Source organism: Culex quinquefasciatus, chromosome 1 (genome assembly GCF_015732765.1).
Source record: "Culex quinquefasciatus strain JHB chromosome 1, VPISU_Cqui_1.0_pri_paternal, whole genome shotgun sequence".
NCBI lineage: Eukaryota > Metazoa > Arthropoda > Insecta > Diptera > Culicidae > Culex > Culex quinquefasciatus.
Window position 1 is genome coordinate 11,244,081 of NC_051861.1, and position 13,595 is coordinate 11,257,675.

A 13,595-nucleotide genomic window follows, 5' to 3' on the forward strand; every position below is an offset into this window, starting at 1 on the left:
CAAATTAGAACAACGATTTTCACTAGACTACAAATTTAATAATAAAACTATTACAAAAATTTAAACCTAGTCGAATCACCCCCCATACCGCCGAACGTTCCCCAGAATCTCCTCGTACAGCAGCGTGCGCACGTCCTTGGCGAACAAAAAGTCCAAATGGTTGAACGTCTCCATGCGCACCTGCCGGTACCCGGCCAGATTCCCAATCCCCCGGGACAGCCGCTCAACGTCCACCGGAACGGCCAGGTAGTCGTTCAGCGCGTAGTAAAACACCACCGGAGCGGACACCCGCGTCAGATTGTACACCGGCGGGTCGGGCGTCCCGTACACGAACCGATTCTTGATCGTGCCGTGATCGTACTGCCGAAACTGCCCACTCCGAACGCCCTGCGCATAGTGTACGATCTGCTTGGTAGACGCTCCGGCCGGCGTGTGTCCCACCAGGATGGGAATCAGCTTTAGGTCGACCTGGTCCGGGTTGGCGCCGGCCAGCTGGAACAGCACGTTCAGACAGAGGTTGTTGGAGATTTGGGCCGTGCACAGGAGCTTGGAGATGTCGTGCAGGATGGCGTTGCTCGGGGCGAACTCGGCGACGCCGAAGGTCTCAAACAGGGCGGCCAGCGTGTCCTGGAAGAGGGACATGATCCGCAGCAGCGGACTCTGCATGTTAGCCGTGAAGGCTACCGGGGCGAGGGCTTGGGCTAGGGCGATCTTGGCGTTGTACTCGGGACGGGTTGAGGTCATCACGAAGAAGCTGGTGGTACCTTGGGAATGACCGATGTAGTGAAGTTTCGACCTGCCGGTCTTTTCGAGCACGTAATCGATTGAAGCCGGCAGGTCGTAGAAGCCGATCTCGTGCCAGGAAAATTGCCAAAAGGCGAACATCTTCGGGGTTAGGGTGCGATGCTTCCGAGAGTACCGATTCCCGCGGGCGTTCCCCAACCAAACGTCATAACCTTGATCAGCTAACAAATAAGCCAGTCCATTTCCTGGGCCTATGGAAACCCAATCGGCGGAGCTGCATAGCAGTCCGTGCATGAGCAGCACTACGGGAGCTCCCGGTTTGGGAATCCGGTGCAGTTCCAGGATGTAACCGTCCTCGGTGGTGGCGTGATGCACTTCGGCGCCATAGCCGTACTTCAGAATCAGCTGCGGAACGGACAGGTGTGCATCCTCGGCGTCCACTTGAAAGTGTCGAGTCGCTGAGATGTTACGGGCCGTCGGAACTCCACACGCCCAGCTGATAAGGGCCAGCAGGATGGGGATTGATGGAAGTAGTTGCGCCATGATTGCAGCTGCAGAACTGAGTGATGAGTCCGGTTCCCGCCATAGGTTTTAAATAGTTCCGAGCAAAAAGGGGTTAAAGTTGGATTAGTTTTGAGGGTACTTGAGACGTCACAGGGCTTGAAGTGGTGCGCGCAGCTGTTGGTCGGTGAAAGCGGATCGCACTGGAAATTTTGGCGCAGGTATTTTACGACCCCCTAAATCTTACAGAAGTCGGACCCCGGTCGATAAGCCCGGGGAGTCCAAATTGAATCTTATCATCGGTGATGACGGCATCGACGGGGGGTGGTCAGTTCGTTATCTCCAGCTATATAAGCAGACCCCTGCGAACCATTTGGTACAGTTTAATTTTTTAACCCAAGGCGATACACATAGAATGAAACAGGTGTTGTTGGTCTTTGCCACTCTAGTGCTTGTTGGAGTCAACAGTCAAATACATCCGGATATTATAGAGGATGCGCATTTAGATGCGGTAAGTCACCGCTGGTAAGCCACTTGGATTAGCGGCTTTACTAATGGCTCTTAATCTTTTCTACAGCTTGGATTACTGAGAAAATACGGTTACCCCGCTGAGGAACACATCCTAGAGACTGACGATGGCTACCTCCTTGGACTGCACCGGTGCCCGGGCAGTCCAATGTCCCCACCGGCACCCGGAAAGCCCGTAGTCCTGTTGCAGCATGGCATGTTGAGCTCGTCCGCCGATTACATCCTGATGGGACCGCAGACCAGTCTGGTGTACATGCTGGCCGACGCTGGTTACGATGTCTGGATTGGAAATGCCCGTGGAAATCGGTACTCGAACCGTCATCGCACCCGGAACAACTCAACTCAACAGTTTTGGGACTTTTCGTGGCACGAGGTCGGCTCGATCGACGTGCCCAACATGATCGACTTCATCTTGGCCCGAACTGGCGAGACGGCTCTGCAGTACGTTGGACATTCCCAGGGAACCACCGTGTTCTGGGTCATGATGTCCCAGCATCCGTACTACAACCGTCGCATCAAGAGTGCCCACATGTTGGCTCCGGCAGCTTACATGCACCACACGCGCAGCCCTTACGTGATCTTCCTGGCGACGTTCCTTCACACCACGGAGTTGATGCTGCAGATGATGGGAACGTACTACTTCGCACCGACCTCCGAGATGGACATCCAGGGTGGACTCGACCGATGCCACGACGGAGCACCCTTCCAGCAGATGTGCACGATCAACACGTTCTTGATCGCTGGCTTCAACTCGCAGGAGGTCAACTACACCATGCTTCCGGTCATCCACGGACACTCCCCAGCGGGAGCATCCGCCAACCAGATGATCCATCACGCCCAAACGGTACGATCGCGCATCTTCCGGCAGTTTGACCACGGTGCCACGATCAACATGATCCGCTACGGTTCCATGATCCCTCCGAGGTACAACTTTGACAACGTCCAAGCCCCGACCCTGCTCTACCACTCCACCAATGACTGGCTGGCCGCCCCGGAGGACGTCGAACTTCTCCGCCGTGAACTGCCGAACGTCCACAAGACGTACCTGGTCTCGCAGCGCGAGTTCAACCACATGGACTTTATCTGGGCCATCAACGTGCGGCCGCTACTGTACGATGAACTACTGGCCGATTTGCGGGCGTACGCGTAGGCGCGTCCGTCACAAAGGACCACTTGACCTGCGGGTGGGAAAATCCGCTACTACCGTGTTTGCGTTTAGAGATAAGCAGATAAGCCTGGCTGGTGTGTCAATAGATAATGGTCACGCGACAGACTGATTAGATTGTAGCAGCAGATCAAAGGGAGGGAGGGAGGAGGAAGGTCCACCACACCAATCAGACCCGCGGGTGCAAGCGCCGTATTGGGGGCTTATTTTTAGGCGAAATTGGGATTAGATTAAGTAAACAATGGAATTCGCTGGTCGACCGGAAAGTACGCTCTTATCTGAGATAATGAAAACGTTTTTATTTACAATGAAAGTGCGCTTGTTTCTCTTCTTATCACCAATGATAGTAATCCTGTTCCATCTGTCAATAATATCTCTAAATGCAAATCAAAAACAATGTTTTCTATTATTTCCCAATAGTCCGTATTGACCCAAGCGTTTCGATGTCACATTTGTTTTCCCCCAGCAAACGTCGAACAAAAAATAAAATGTCCTGATATGCAATGTACGAAGCTTTTCAATTTCGTAAAATTAGTATGGTTTGACGTTTGTTGAGGAAGTCCAAAACAAGAGGTTATGTAAGATCAATTAGGTACTAAAGCCCTATGCCAATTTTTATGTACAACGGTAAAAAACACGATTAAAAACCATTTCTGATCACTTTTTTTCATTTTAATGCAATTTTTTTTTGACAAGACAACATTTTTTCGATGGATCAACTATGGTCCCCTTGGAACGACCTGTCAAGTAGGAGCTTTTCTGTCAAGAAGGACCGCGAGGTCAATTTTTCAAAATTGATTTAAAAATCCATTTTAAGCTCTTTATGGTCGTACAAAGGGTCATTGTACTCAGGAAATAAGGTTTATCGCTGTGAACAATAATATCAGCAATCTAAGCTTCATTTTAGGACCCAATTCCAGCTCAAATCAGGAATTTTTCTGGTACTTTTAACCCGACCCTCTCCGATTTTAATGAAACTTTGACGACATGTTATCCTAGGCCTATAAGCATTTTTTGTGTATATGGAGCCAATAGTACTCGAAAATAACATTTGAGAAGGGCGTAAGATATTTAAATATTTTTGTATTTTGTAATTTAAAAATTACTGTATCTCGAAGCCGTTGCGTCGTATCAAAAAGTGGTCAAAGACAAACTTGTAGGAAATTGGACGGGCTTTCTGAAAAAAAAAAATACACTGAAATAAACATATACGCCACTTCTATAAGATTTTTTGATTTTTAAGTTTAAAAGTCAAATTTTAATGTGATATAACGATTCTTTTTCGTTAAATTTTTTTAAAGGAAATATGCTAACATGTTACGAAAAGACTGACGAAAAATGCAGGATGGTATGTCTCTCCTAAAAAAAATACAAAAATCATTTACTAAAACTGTTTTTTTGAAAAGTGGCCTAAACGTCAACAATTTTAATACCCGATAGTGGGAATCGATTCGCCAGACAATTTTACATAAAAATCTCCATATTGACCATTGTCTTATGCCTAATCCTTCGGTCTAATCCAGCGGTTTAAAAAATTAAAATGTCAAAAAATAGGTTTTTTGGTGGTTTTTGGCACTTTCTACATGACAGACTTGATTTTTCAGTCTCGTAAATATTTTTACCGGAAAGCTCGTCCAGTTTCCCATAAGTTTGCCTTTGACAGCTTTTGAATTTGACTCGTTTGATATTTGCGTAAGCTTATTTACTATTCAGGTTTCTACCACACTGAAAAAAATGTTGCTCATTACTGCTTGCATGCAACGCATACAAAAATCTAGAGGTTTAAAAGCTTCGTGTAAAATATTTGTTTACACCTGGAGTTTTTTTGTCTAGTAAACAAAAAAAAATCTTGGTTTTTTGGGTTTCTTTTAATAAGGCTTTCTAGGCCCAGTGAAAAAAATATAATTTAACCCAAAAATGACGAACTTCTCGTCACAGTGTCCTGATGCAAACATTGATCGAGCTCGAGCTGTCACTGCCCTGTGAAGTATGTTTTCTAACATATCGGGCGGCCAGTCAAAAAAACCAGCTAGAAGTCGCCGGACAAAAAACTTTTGCTAGAAAGAGATAGGAAACCTGATGCAAACAAACGTCCAGCTGTAATGTAAACATACTTTGAATGTATTGGTAAATCTCTGACTAGAAAGCCTTATACCCCAGACTGAAGGCGGTTTCGAATGCTGAGTGCAAAGAGAAAAAATAAAATTATGCTTATTGGTCCTTTAAAAAAGTCCTGAATTGTTTTTTGCTAACATGCTAACAAATCACTCAATGTACTGAACAATGATGGCTCCAGAGAGTATCAAACAAGGCCTACTTTTCAAGCTTGCTTGTCCCGCGAATAAACTCAGGAGGCACCATCAAAACGTGATGACACTTCATGTCTCACTGTCTACTGTAAGTACTGTTATCGTAGAATATACTTCCAGCCTACTTTGTAAAGCACAATTACCCAGATCAATCAGCCTGTCCAACAGTAATTACCGATGTATACAATTCGTCATATGAATAACTTACACAAATTTCTCACACCCCTTAATCAATCCGGTGCATCGTTAAACATATTGTTCTCCAAACTTGCCCAAAGGAATTTGCCGACAATCGCGAATCACAACCCGTTCCGTTACATTGTTCACCGATTCCCACGATCGTCCGTCCGCTCGCGCTAGTCGTTGAACCCGTCCAGCACCGGCATCAGCTTGTCGTACAGCTGTTCCCGGGCGGTCTTCGCCGTAATAAAATCCAGATGATTGAACTGCTTGTCCCCAACCGGGTTCAGACCGACCACCCGCGGCAACTTCCGGGCAAACTGCTGCACATCCCGCGGGTGCACCAGCCAATCGTTCAGTGCGTAGTAGATCAACACGGGCGCGGAAGCGGCCGTCAGGTTGTACGAAGGCGGTTTCCAATTGCTGTACGTCTGCAGGTTGCCCTTCTTGCCGTAGTCGTACCGCCGGAACAGCCCACTCCGGTTCAGCTGGATAAAGTGCATCAGCTGCTTGACGGAGGCGCCGGCCGGGGCGTGACCCAGGAAGGCTAGCATGAGTTTCTGAGGGAGGGGTGGTCAATTAAGTTTTATTGGGGGGTTTCAGGCTTGAGGATTGCTTACCCGATCGTACGCGTCCGGGTTTGGTCCGCAGATTTGGGATACCAACCGGTAGCAGATGCTTTCCTTCTCCTCCTTCGGACATATTGACTTGGCCAGTTGGTGATAATTTTTGTTGTACGCGAACACATCGTAGATTTCGAGTGCTTGCAGAAGCTGCTTCAGTGATTCAACGAGGTCCAGGGTGAGTCTACCAATTGGGCTGCGAATTCGCTTGAGGATCACCGCTGGGGAGAGGGCGGTCATTAGGGCGATCTTTTCGTTGTACTCGGGTCGTGAACTGCTCATTACGAAGTACACCGTGGTTCCTTGAGAGTGACCAACGTAATGAACTTTGGACACGTTACTGGTCGCCCGGATGTAGTCGATGATCGCCGGCAGATCGTAATATCCCATTTCGTGCCAGGAAAAGTCCCAATACTCTGGCGAATCTGGAGTTATGGAAGTGTGACCCTTGGAGTACCTGGTTCCACGCATGTTGGCCAACCACACTTCGTACCCTCGATCTGCAAGTAGGTACGCTAGACTGTTGTTCGGACCGGTTATCACGTAGTCCGCAGCACTTGTCATCAACCCGTGCACCATCAACACCGGATATTGACTCTTTTCCGGTGGTTGACACGGAGCAATTCGGAACACCGTCAGCATGTACCCGTCGGAAGAGATCACCGCGTGGCTTTCAACCCGATACCCGTACTTGGTGATCAACTCCGGCACGGTCAACTCGCCGTCCTCGTCGTCTATCTGGAACCAACTGGCCTCGTCCTGGTCCTCCTTCTGCGGGATGTCATTCTCCGTAGTGTCAACCTCATTCTGTCCCAACACACTGCCAACAAGTACGATCAACATCCACCAGCCGATCATTCCGGAACTCATGGTTAGGTCCTGCCCGGTCAACTCCACACTCCCAACTGAACCCGGGCTCGCAATTAATCAAGCTATCATTCTAACAGCCGGGTTCTGAGCAGGCTGATTAAAATGCCACTAAGCCGGCGTGCGCGCGCGAGCCGGTTAGTCGGGTGCGGGACTCTAATTAGTCTAACCCGGTGAGATAATCGGTGATCTCTCCCCAAAGTGAAAGGGTAGATTTATTAATAGAGTGCACGCAAATTATGTAACGCTACGCGTAACACGTGCTTTTTGACAGTTGTATAAAAAAATGTATTGACGTAAAAAATATCACAGCACAATAACACAATTGCAATACTTCTAACACTTCCGGTTGTACTTGTCAAGCGTTGGCAAAATCTTCTCGTACAGCACCTTTCGGACATTTTTCGCCAACACAAAGTCCATGTGGTTGAACTGCCGGTCGGAGACGGCGATCGTATCGATTACCCGTGGTAACATCCGGGACAGGTCCCGCGGATTCTTGGGGTGAATCAACCAATCGTTGAGTCCGTAATAAATTAGCACCGGGGCGGTTGACGCAGTCAGGTTGTAGGCGGGTGGTTCAGGACGGCCGTATTTTTGCAGGTTACCCTTCCGGCCGTAGTCGAACTGGCGGAACCGATTGCTCTGGAACACCTGGGCAAAGTGCAGCATCTGCTTGACGGAGGCACCCTGCGGGTAGTGACCTAGATATGACAGAATCAGACGCTGGAAAATTCACAGAATTAGTTTGATTTTTGGAAGTCGCGATCACAAAGCGTGTTACCGGATCTGTTCCGCCGGGATGCGGGCCGGCTGCCAATCCAAAGAGGAGGATACACCAATTTTTCTTCTCTTCCGGTTGGCAGAGGGCTCGACCTATCTGAAGACCGGCATCGTTGTACGGTAGGAACTCGTAAATTTTCAACGCATCGAGGATTTTCCTGATCGTGTCTACGTTGTCCAGCATGAAGCGCAAGATCGGACTCCGGACGTGCTTCAGGGTTACGGCCGGGGAGAGGGCAGTTATGAGGGCGATTTTGTCGTTGTATTCTGGTCGACTGCTGGACATCACAAAGTACACGGTAGTTCCTTGCGAGTGACCAATGTAGAATAGCTTGTTGGAGTAGGTAGCGTTCAAGACGTGGTCGATCATGGCCGGAAGGTCGTAGTATCCGATTTCGTGCCAGGTAAAGTCCCAGTACTCTTTGGATTCAACCGGTAGCTTGGTGTGCTCCTTGGAGTAACGCGATCCTCGCACGTTTGCCAACCAGACGTCGTAACCGTTGTCGGACAACAGGTAAGCCAGACTAATGTTGGGCCCACTGACCACAAAGTCCGCTGAACTTGCCACCACACCGTGGACTAATAGAACGGGTAGCTTCTTTTCGATTGGCTGTTGTCTTGGCGGAATCCGGAACATCTTCAGCACGTACCCATCCTCGGTGATCACCGTGTGTCCTTCGACCTTGTACCCATATTTGACGATCAGCTCCGGCACAAGCAACTCCGCGTCATCCTCCTCCAACTTCAACCACTTGTTCGGCTTGACAAACGTCAACTCGTTACTGCTAACTTCAAACTCGTCCACCGGAACAAATTCTCCACTGACAAGAATCAACCCGCCAACAAGGCAACAACAGCCGATCCAGGTCGCGTCAACCATCTCCAATCAATCCAACGTTCTGAACAGAACTGATCTAGTCATCCTGGAGAGTTCAGCGCTGTAATCCACCTCGACTGGTGCAAGTTCATCCAACAGGTCAACCGGCACCGTACACCGTAATAGTCACGGTAATCAAGCTACTACGATCAGTGTACTCTCGCCGGTACTACTCGCAAAACCCGTTGAAAAACTGGATTTCCACTAAGCAGGCGTGTGCGCGTCATACCGGTAAGGTCAGCACCTGGGCTATATATTACGAACGGATCCTCGCGGCCCGAGATTTCCTTCCGCATTGCACGGTGTTCATGAGAAAATTTCTGATATAGAAATTTAAATAAAACTGTCATTCTAGATCCAAAGTCTAGATAAAATTTCGGATGACGATGCAATTACTTGTATGTTTACTAATTTAAGCCCTTTTGAAACATAAGTGTCCATTATTTAGCACAGCACTAGTGCATGTAATGTATTCTACGTGGACGAACGAGATCAGACGGGGTCATAAAACTCAAATGACACAGTACATGGTCAAGTTTAATATCAAGTGCAATAAAAAAAATGCACAGGAAAAATGTTTCAATTTAGTACAGGCACATTCAGAATCACTGCGAGTTCGTCAAAACCTAACATTTCGACGTCGTCGTGAATAAACAAAAACGAAAGCACACAATGTAAACAATAACAAACACGTTTTGTTCGGCTGACTATTATGGGCATTGTCCCGAAGTTTGGTTGAAGTTGGTTGCTGGAGTCCCGAGTTATGTTTACAAATGTTTACGGTAGTCTAACTCGTAAATGCGTCAAGCGCGTTCTGAACTGAAATCCCTTTGGCCAGTTGTCGCACTTACATCAATTTTCAGGCTGTGTCAAGATAGCACGACAAGATTGAAACTTTTTTTTTTTTTTTTTTTACAAAAATGCACGGAGTTTTTTCAGATTTCATTGAATATCTCAGAATTCAAATCGAATTTTGGGGCACGTATGACAAGTTAGCACGACGGGGACGATTTAGTAGTTATTTGTAAAAGTGACAGATTTGGGGAAACACCCGAATTTGCTATTGTGTCACACCCTAATAATTACTAAATTACTTGATTTTGACGTTTTTGAATTTGCGTGTAGATTTTCAAAGTAAGATAAAAATAGCAAATGTATCTAAATCCTACTAAGACTTTCAGTCAGAAATTTACCAAAACATTCAAAATATGTTTACATGGCAAGTGCGGGTCTTTTTGCATCAGATCTACTATCTTTTTCCAGCAAAAGTCATCTCGAGCTCGCTCGTTGTTTGCATCAGGACACTGTTAAGAAGAGTTCGTAATTTTTGAGCTGAATATTTTTTTGCACTGGACTTTCCAGGCTCAAATTCGTTTATAATTAAATGCAATCTATTTTTATTTCGAATTTCAGCCAAATATTTTAATGCAAGTTCTCAACATCGGCGCACAAGCACCCAAACTGCTTGACTAGCAGAATATTCCACTCAGATAACGACAAAAAAAAAACTTGCATAACATTCCTATTGCGCAAGTGCATTTTTGCTCTCCGATGATATCTCGCCCGTGCAGCATCCCTTCGCTCAGCTGCAATCTCGCGAGTGTGCATCTCGGAATTTGGCGCGAAACTCAATTTTATTCGCACGCGCGAGAGAGAGCGCAAACAATTAAAAGTGCAGTTCTCACAGAGGCAGATGCATCTGCCGTGAATTGGGTGCAAGTTGAGATTGATGACTAATGTCGAGAAGAGTATTTGAAAAGGGGGAAAATTTTAAAAATCCGACATTGCAACATGTATTTGTAATTTTGTTAAAAATGTAAAAAAAAAACACATCAACCCTAAATGTTAAGCCACTTTTAAAAACTAAGCTTGATTTTCACCCAGAGCCAGAACGCTAATCAAGAGAAAGTGCAATTGCACTCACCATCCCAGAGTGTGCACGGGGCAGCAGAAGTGTCCTCTTTCGAGCCATTCGATCCCGGTCCCGGTAGGGATGCGCTCAGTTGTGACCACGTTTGGCAAACTCACGCACAGCACACACACATTGTTGCAGGAAGGAATGGGCACATTTGCGAGGTACTTAATCCACCTGATGATGGTTGGTTCCACATTTACATTTTTTGTCTACAAATTGTATATTGCAGTGCTTCCAGATTGCAAAAAAAAATTTGGGATTTATTCAGCATGTAACCCTCAACTGATCATTTTTTTTCAATTTTATTTTTATTTTTCCCGAGATCAGGAGGTCATTTTGAGCAACTTTTGCTTTACGAAAAACTTTACTTCGGTTGTTTTTTTGTTTTTCTTGTTTTATTTTTAATATTTTAATTTTCATTTATCTTGTTTCGTTCATCTTTGTTTTTGATAGTATATGGCCTATTCTACCACCTCCTATCATTACATGCTGCCTTTCTAATTTGCCATGTTTTTTAAGTATTTTTTTAAATTGATTGCTTGTTGTTCACTGCTGAGCAATTCTCTGAGATTTCGGTCATTCGATTTTTTTTGTATTTTTTATTCCGACTGAAACTTTTTTGGTGCCTTTGGTAAGCCCAAAGAAGCCATTTTGCATCATTAGTTTGTCCACATAATTTTCCATACAAATTTGGCAGCTGTCCATACAAAAAGTGATATGTGAAAATTCAAAAATCTGCATCTTTTGAAGGAATTTTTTGATCGATTTGGTGTCTTCGGCAAAGTTGTAGGTATGGATATGGACTACACTGAAAAAGAATGATACAAGGTAAAAAATTTTTTGGTGATTTTTTATTTCACTTTTTGTCTCTAAAACTTGATTTGTCGTATCAACAAAGTCCGAAAAAGCAAAATATTAAGAATTTTCTCAGCTTTTAAAAAATATTGTTTCCAAAAGTGGGCAAACATGGGCACTATTTTAAAAAAAATGGATAACTGCTAATATTTTCAAAAAAAGTCACTTAAATATGAATTTAACTTGAAAACGGTGCACTTTATCAAAATTTTACTTAAGGGGTTACATACATGTATATTGGCAAAAAAGTCAGAGGTTAGTATGAGCACACACCTCAACTTTTTTTTAAATTCTTTTTTCACGTCATTAAAATATACATTTTCACCTACTTTCAAAACAAATTTGAAGATATTTGGTTGCATCGTTGCCGAGATATAGCAATTTTAAGTTAGCAGTTTCAAAAAACGGGTGCCACGATATCTCAACACAGTCTCAAGCAAATCGGCTCAAAATTTTGATGAATACTCGTTAAACCGATTCCGTGTGCATGACGAAGCCCGATTTTCAAAAAGTTTATTATAAAAAAAGATAAAAATATTTTTCATATTAAAAAAACCGTTTGTTTTTGATTTTTGTATTTCTTGAGAGTCTTCACCTAAAAATTCAGCCAATTTGGTCCATCCCATTTCGAGATATCGTGGCACCTGTAAATCAAATCGGGGTTTAGAGAAAACTGCCAACAAAGTATGACAGCCCGCTTTGCGCATGGCAAAATTTGAACTTAAATCGTCTCTAACTCAGTTTAATCATTAAATATCTTCATGAAACTTTCAGGAGTGATTAAAAATCATGTTTTGAGTGGATTTATCAAATAACCTATAATATAAAATTTTGTGATTTTCTACATGTATGTAACCCCTTAAGTACTTTTTGATTGCAAATTCAATTTTACATCGAAAAATAAAATTGAAAAATGTTTGCTACCAATATTTCGATTTTTTGAAAAAAATCTGTATTGATTCAAAAAATCATAACTCGATCAAGATTTTTTGCCCATTCTGGAAATTTCTGAAAAGTTGCCATTTAATGCCTTCTAAAAATATATCAAAGAAAAAAAATAGTGTTTTTTTTTGCAAATCAAGTTTTAGAGACAAAAAGTAAAGTTAAAAATGACGAAAAAAAATTTAACCATGTACCTTTTTTTCAGTGTAGTCCATATCCATACCTACAACTAGAGGGTGACGATTCTCGAGATTTTCAATTTCCCGGGAATCGAGAGTTGAGTTTTGCCATTTCCCGGGAATTCCCGGGACCCGGGAATTTTTTTAACTAGCCAATAGTGTTCCCTCAATCTACAAATACAAAATCGTTTCTCGAGCCATTTTGGGACTCGAATTGCAGTTTAAAATGTTTACGAATCTTCATTCGCACTGATTGATTTTTCCAAAGTTGCACAAACTTTTTGTTGAACTTGTTATTAGAATAAAAAAAAATAGAATAAGAAGATTAGAGAAGCATTGATCAATTCAATCTTGGAAATCGAACATTGAACATCCAATGTTCTAAATAATTTCGAATTTTTCAAATGTTTTTCTGATTAGTTTATTAATTTTGGTTCGATATTTATAAGTATAAAATTTCCCGGGAGTCTCGACCAAATTTCCCGGGAATCGAAAGGTAAAAAAAATGCCGATTTCCCGGGAATTCCCGCTCGTCACCCTCTACCTACAACTTTGCCGAAGACACCAAATCGATCAAAAAAATCCTTCAAAAGATACAGATTTTTGAGTTTTCACATATCATTTTTGTATGGACGGCTGCCAAATTTGTATGGAAAATTATATGGACAAACTAATGATGCAAAATGGCTTCTTTGGGCATACCGAAGGCACTTAAAAAGTTTCAGCCCGATTAAAAAATACAAAAAATAAAATTTAAGAAAAAGACCAATTCCGTAGGGAACTGCTCTGCTATAGAATGGCACCATGAACATTTAAATTGTAAAAAATGCGTAGAGGCATAGTCACTACTTTTTTTTACTTCAAATATAGGAAATGTTAATTAAAAACACAGCCAAAGTTGACCCCTGAAAAAAATTAAACATTGGCAAAGTCACATAAAACAAGTCACACTTGCAACCCTAAAATTTTCTAAAATGTTAAGGTTTCTTCTTTCAAATGCTTTTTTAAAGATCAAAAATTGGTAGAACCATTGAGTTTTGTCGAATTTTCAGATCGAATCCCGTCTAGGGGAGCGTTCTTTTATTACGTAACGCGAAAAATCGGACTTTTAGACCCCCTCCCCCCCC

At 43.8% G+C, this 13,595-nt stretch overlaps 4 protein-coding genes across 4 annotated transcripts; 1 reads left to right on the forward strand and 3 right to left on the reverse strand.

Annotated features, from left to right (window-relative positions):
• Positions 1–8: 8 nt before the first annotated feature.
• On the reverse strand, positions 9–1,514 carry LOC6033913 (lipase 1). The gene has a single exon (XM_001844250.2). It carries the CDS (start codon positions 1,285–1,287, stop codon positions 76–78), a length of 1,212 nt encoding a protein of 403 aa, XP_001844302.2. The 5' UTR covers positions 1,288–1,514; the 3' UTR covers positions 9–75.
• Positions 1,515–1,599: 85 nt separating this feature from the next.
• LOC6033912 (lipase 3) lies at positions 1,600–3,251 on the forward strand. The gene is made up of 2 exons (XM_001844249.2): positions 1,600–1,756; positions 1,823–3,251. Exons 1-2 carry the CDS (start codon positions 1,661–1,663, stop codon positions 2,921–2,923), a joined length of 1,197 nt encoding a protein of 398 aa, XP_001844301.1. The 5' UTR covers positions 1,600–1,660; the 3' UTR covers positions 2,924–3,251.
• Positions 3,252–5,307: 2,056 nt separating this feature from the next.
• LOC6033911 (lipase 1) lies at positions 5,308–6,937 on the reverse strand. Its single transcript, XM_001844248.2, has 2 exons — positions 6,048–6,937; positions 5,308–5,987 (listed from the first exon to the last, which is right to left on the reverse strand). The coding sequence occupies exons 1-2, from the start codon at positions 6,918–6,920 to the stop codon at positions 5,604–5,606; spliced, it is 1,257 nt and encodes a 418-aa protein (XP_001844300.2). The 5' UTR covers positions 6,921–6,937; the 3' UTR covers positions 5,308–5,603.
• A 295-nt stretch (positions 6,938–7,232) lies between these two features.
• Positions 7,233–8,664, reverse strand: LOC6033910 (lipase 1). Its single transcript, XM_001844247.2, has 2 exons — positions 7,702–8,664; positions 7,233–7,643 (listed from the first exon to the last, which is right to left on the reverse strand). The coding sequence occupies exons 1-2, from the start codon at positions 8,578–8,580 to the stop codon at positions 7,254–7,256; spliced, it is 1,269 nt and encodes a 422-aa protein (XP_001844299.2). The 5' UTR covers positions 8,581–8,664; the 3' UTR covers positions 7,233–7,253.
• Between the last annotated feature and the right edge of the window lie 4,931 nt (positions 8,665–13,595).

Bases quoted from the DNA above. Each gene is read 5' to 3' on its own strand.
- LOC6033912 (XM_001844249.2), top strand. From the start codon at position 1,661: ATGAAACAGGTGTTGTTGGTCTTTGCCACTCTAGTGCTTGTTGGAGTC. The intron at 1,757-1,822 runs GTAAGTCACCGC...TCTTTTCTACAG, and splicing joins AGGATGCGCATTTAGATGCG to CTTGGATTACTGAGAAAATA.
- LOC6033911 (XM_001844248.2), bottom strand. From the start codon at position 6,920: ATGAGTTCCGGAATGATCGGCTGGTGGATGTTGATCGTACTTGTTGGC. The intron at 5,988-6,047 runs GTAAGCAATCCT...CCCCTCCCTCAG, and splicing joins ACCCGGACGCGTACGATCGG to AAACTCATGCTAGCCTTCCT.
- LOC6033910 (XM_001844247.2), bottom strand. From the start codon at position 8,580: ATGGTTGACGCGACCTGGATCGGCTGTTGTTGCCTTGTTGGCGGGTTG. The intron at 7,644-7,701 runs GTAACACGCTTT...TGAATTTTCCAG, and splicing joins ATCCCGGCGGAACAGATCCG to CGTCTGATTCTGTCATATCT.
- LOC6033913 (XM_001844250.2), bottom strand. From the start codon at position 1,287: ATGGCGCAACTACTTCCATCAATCCCCATCCTGCTGGCCCTTATCAGC.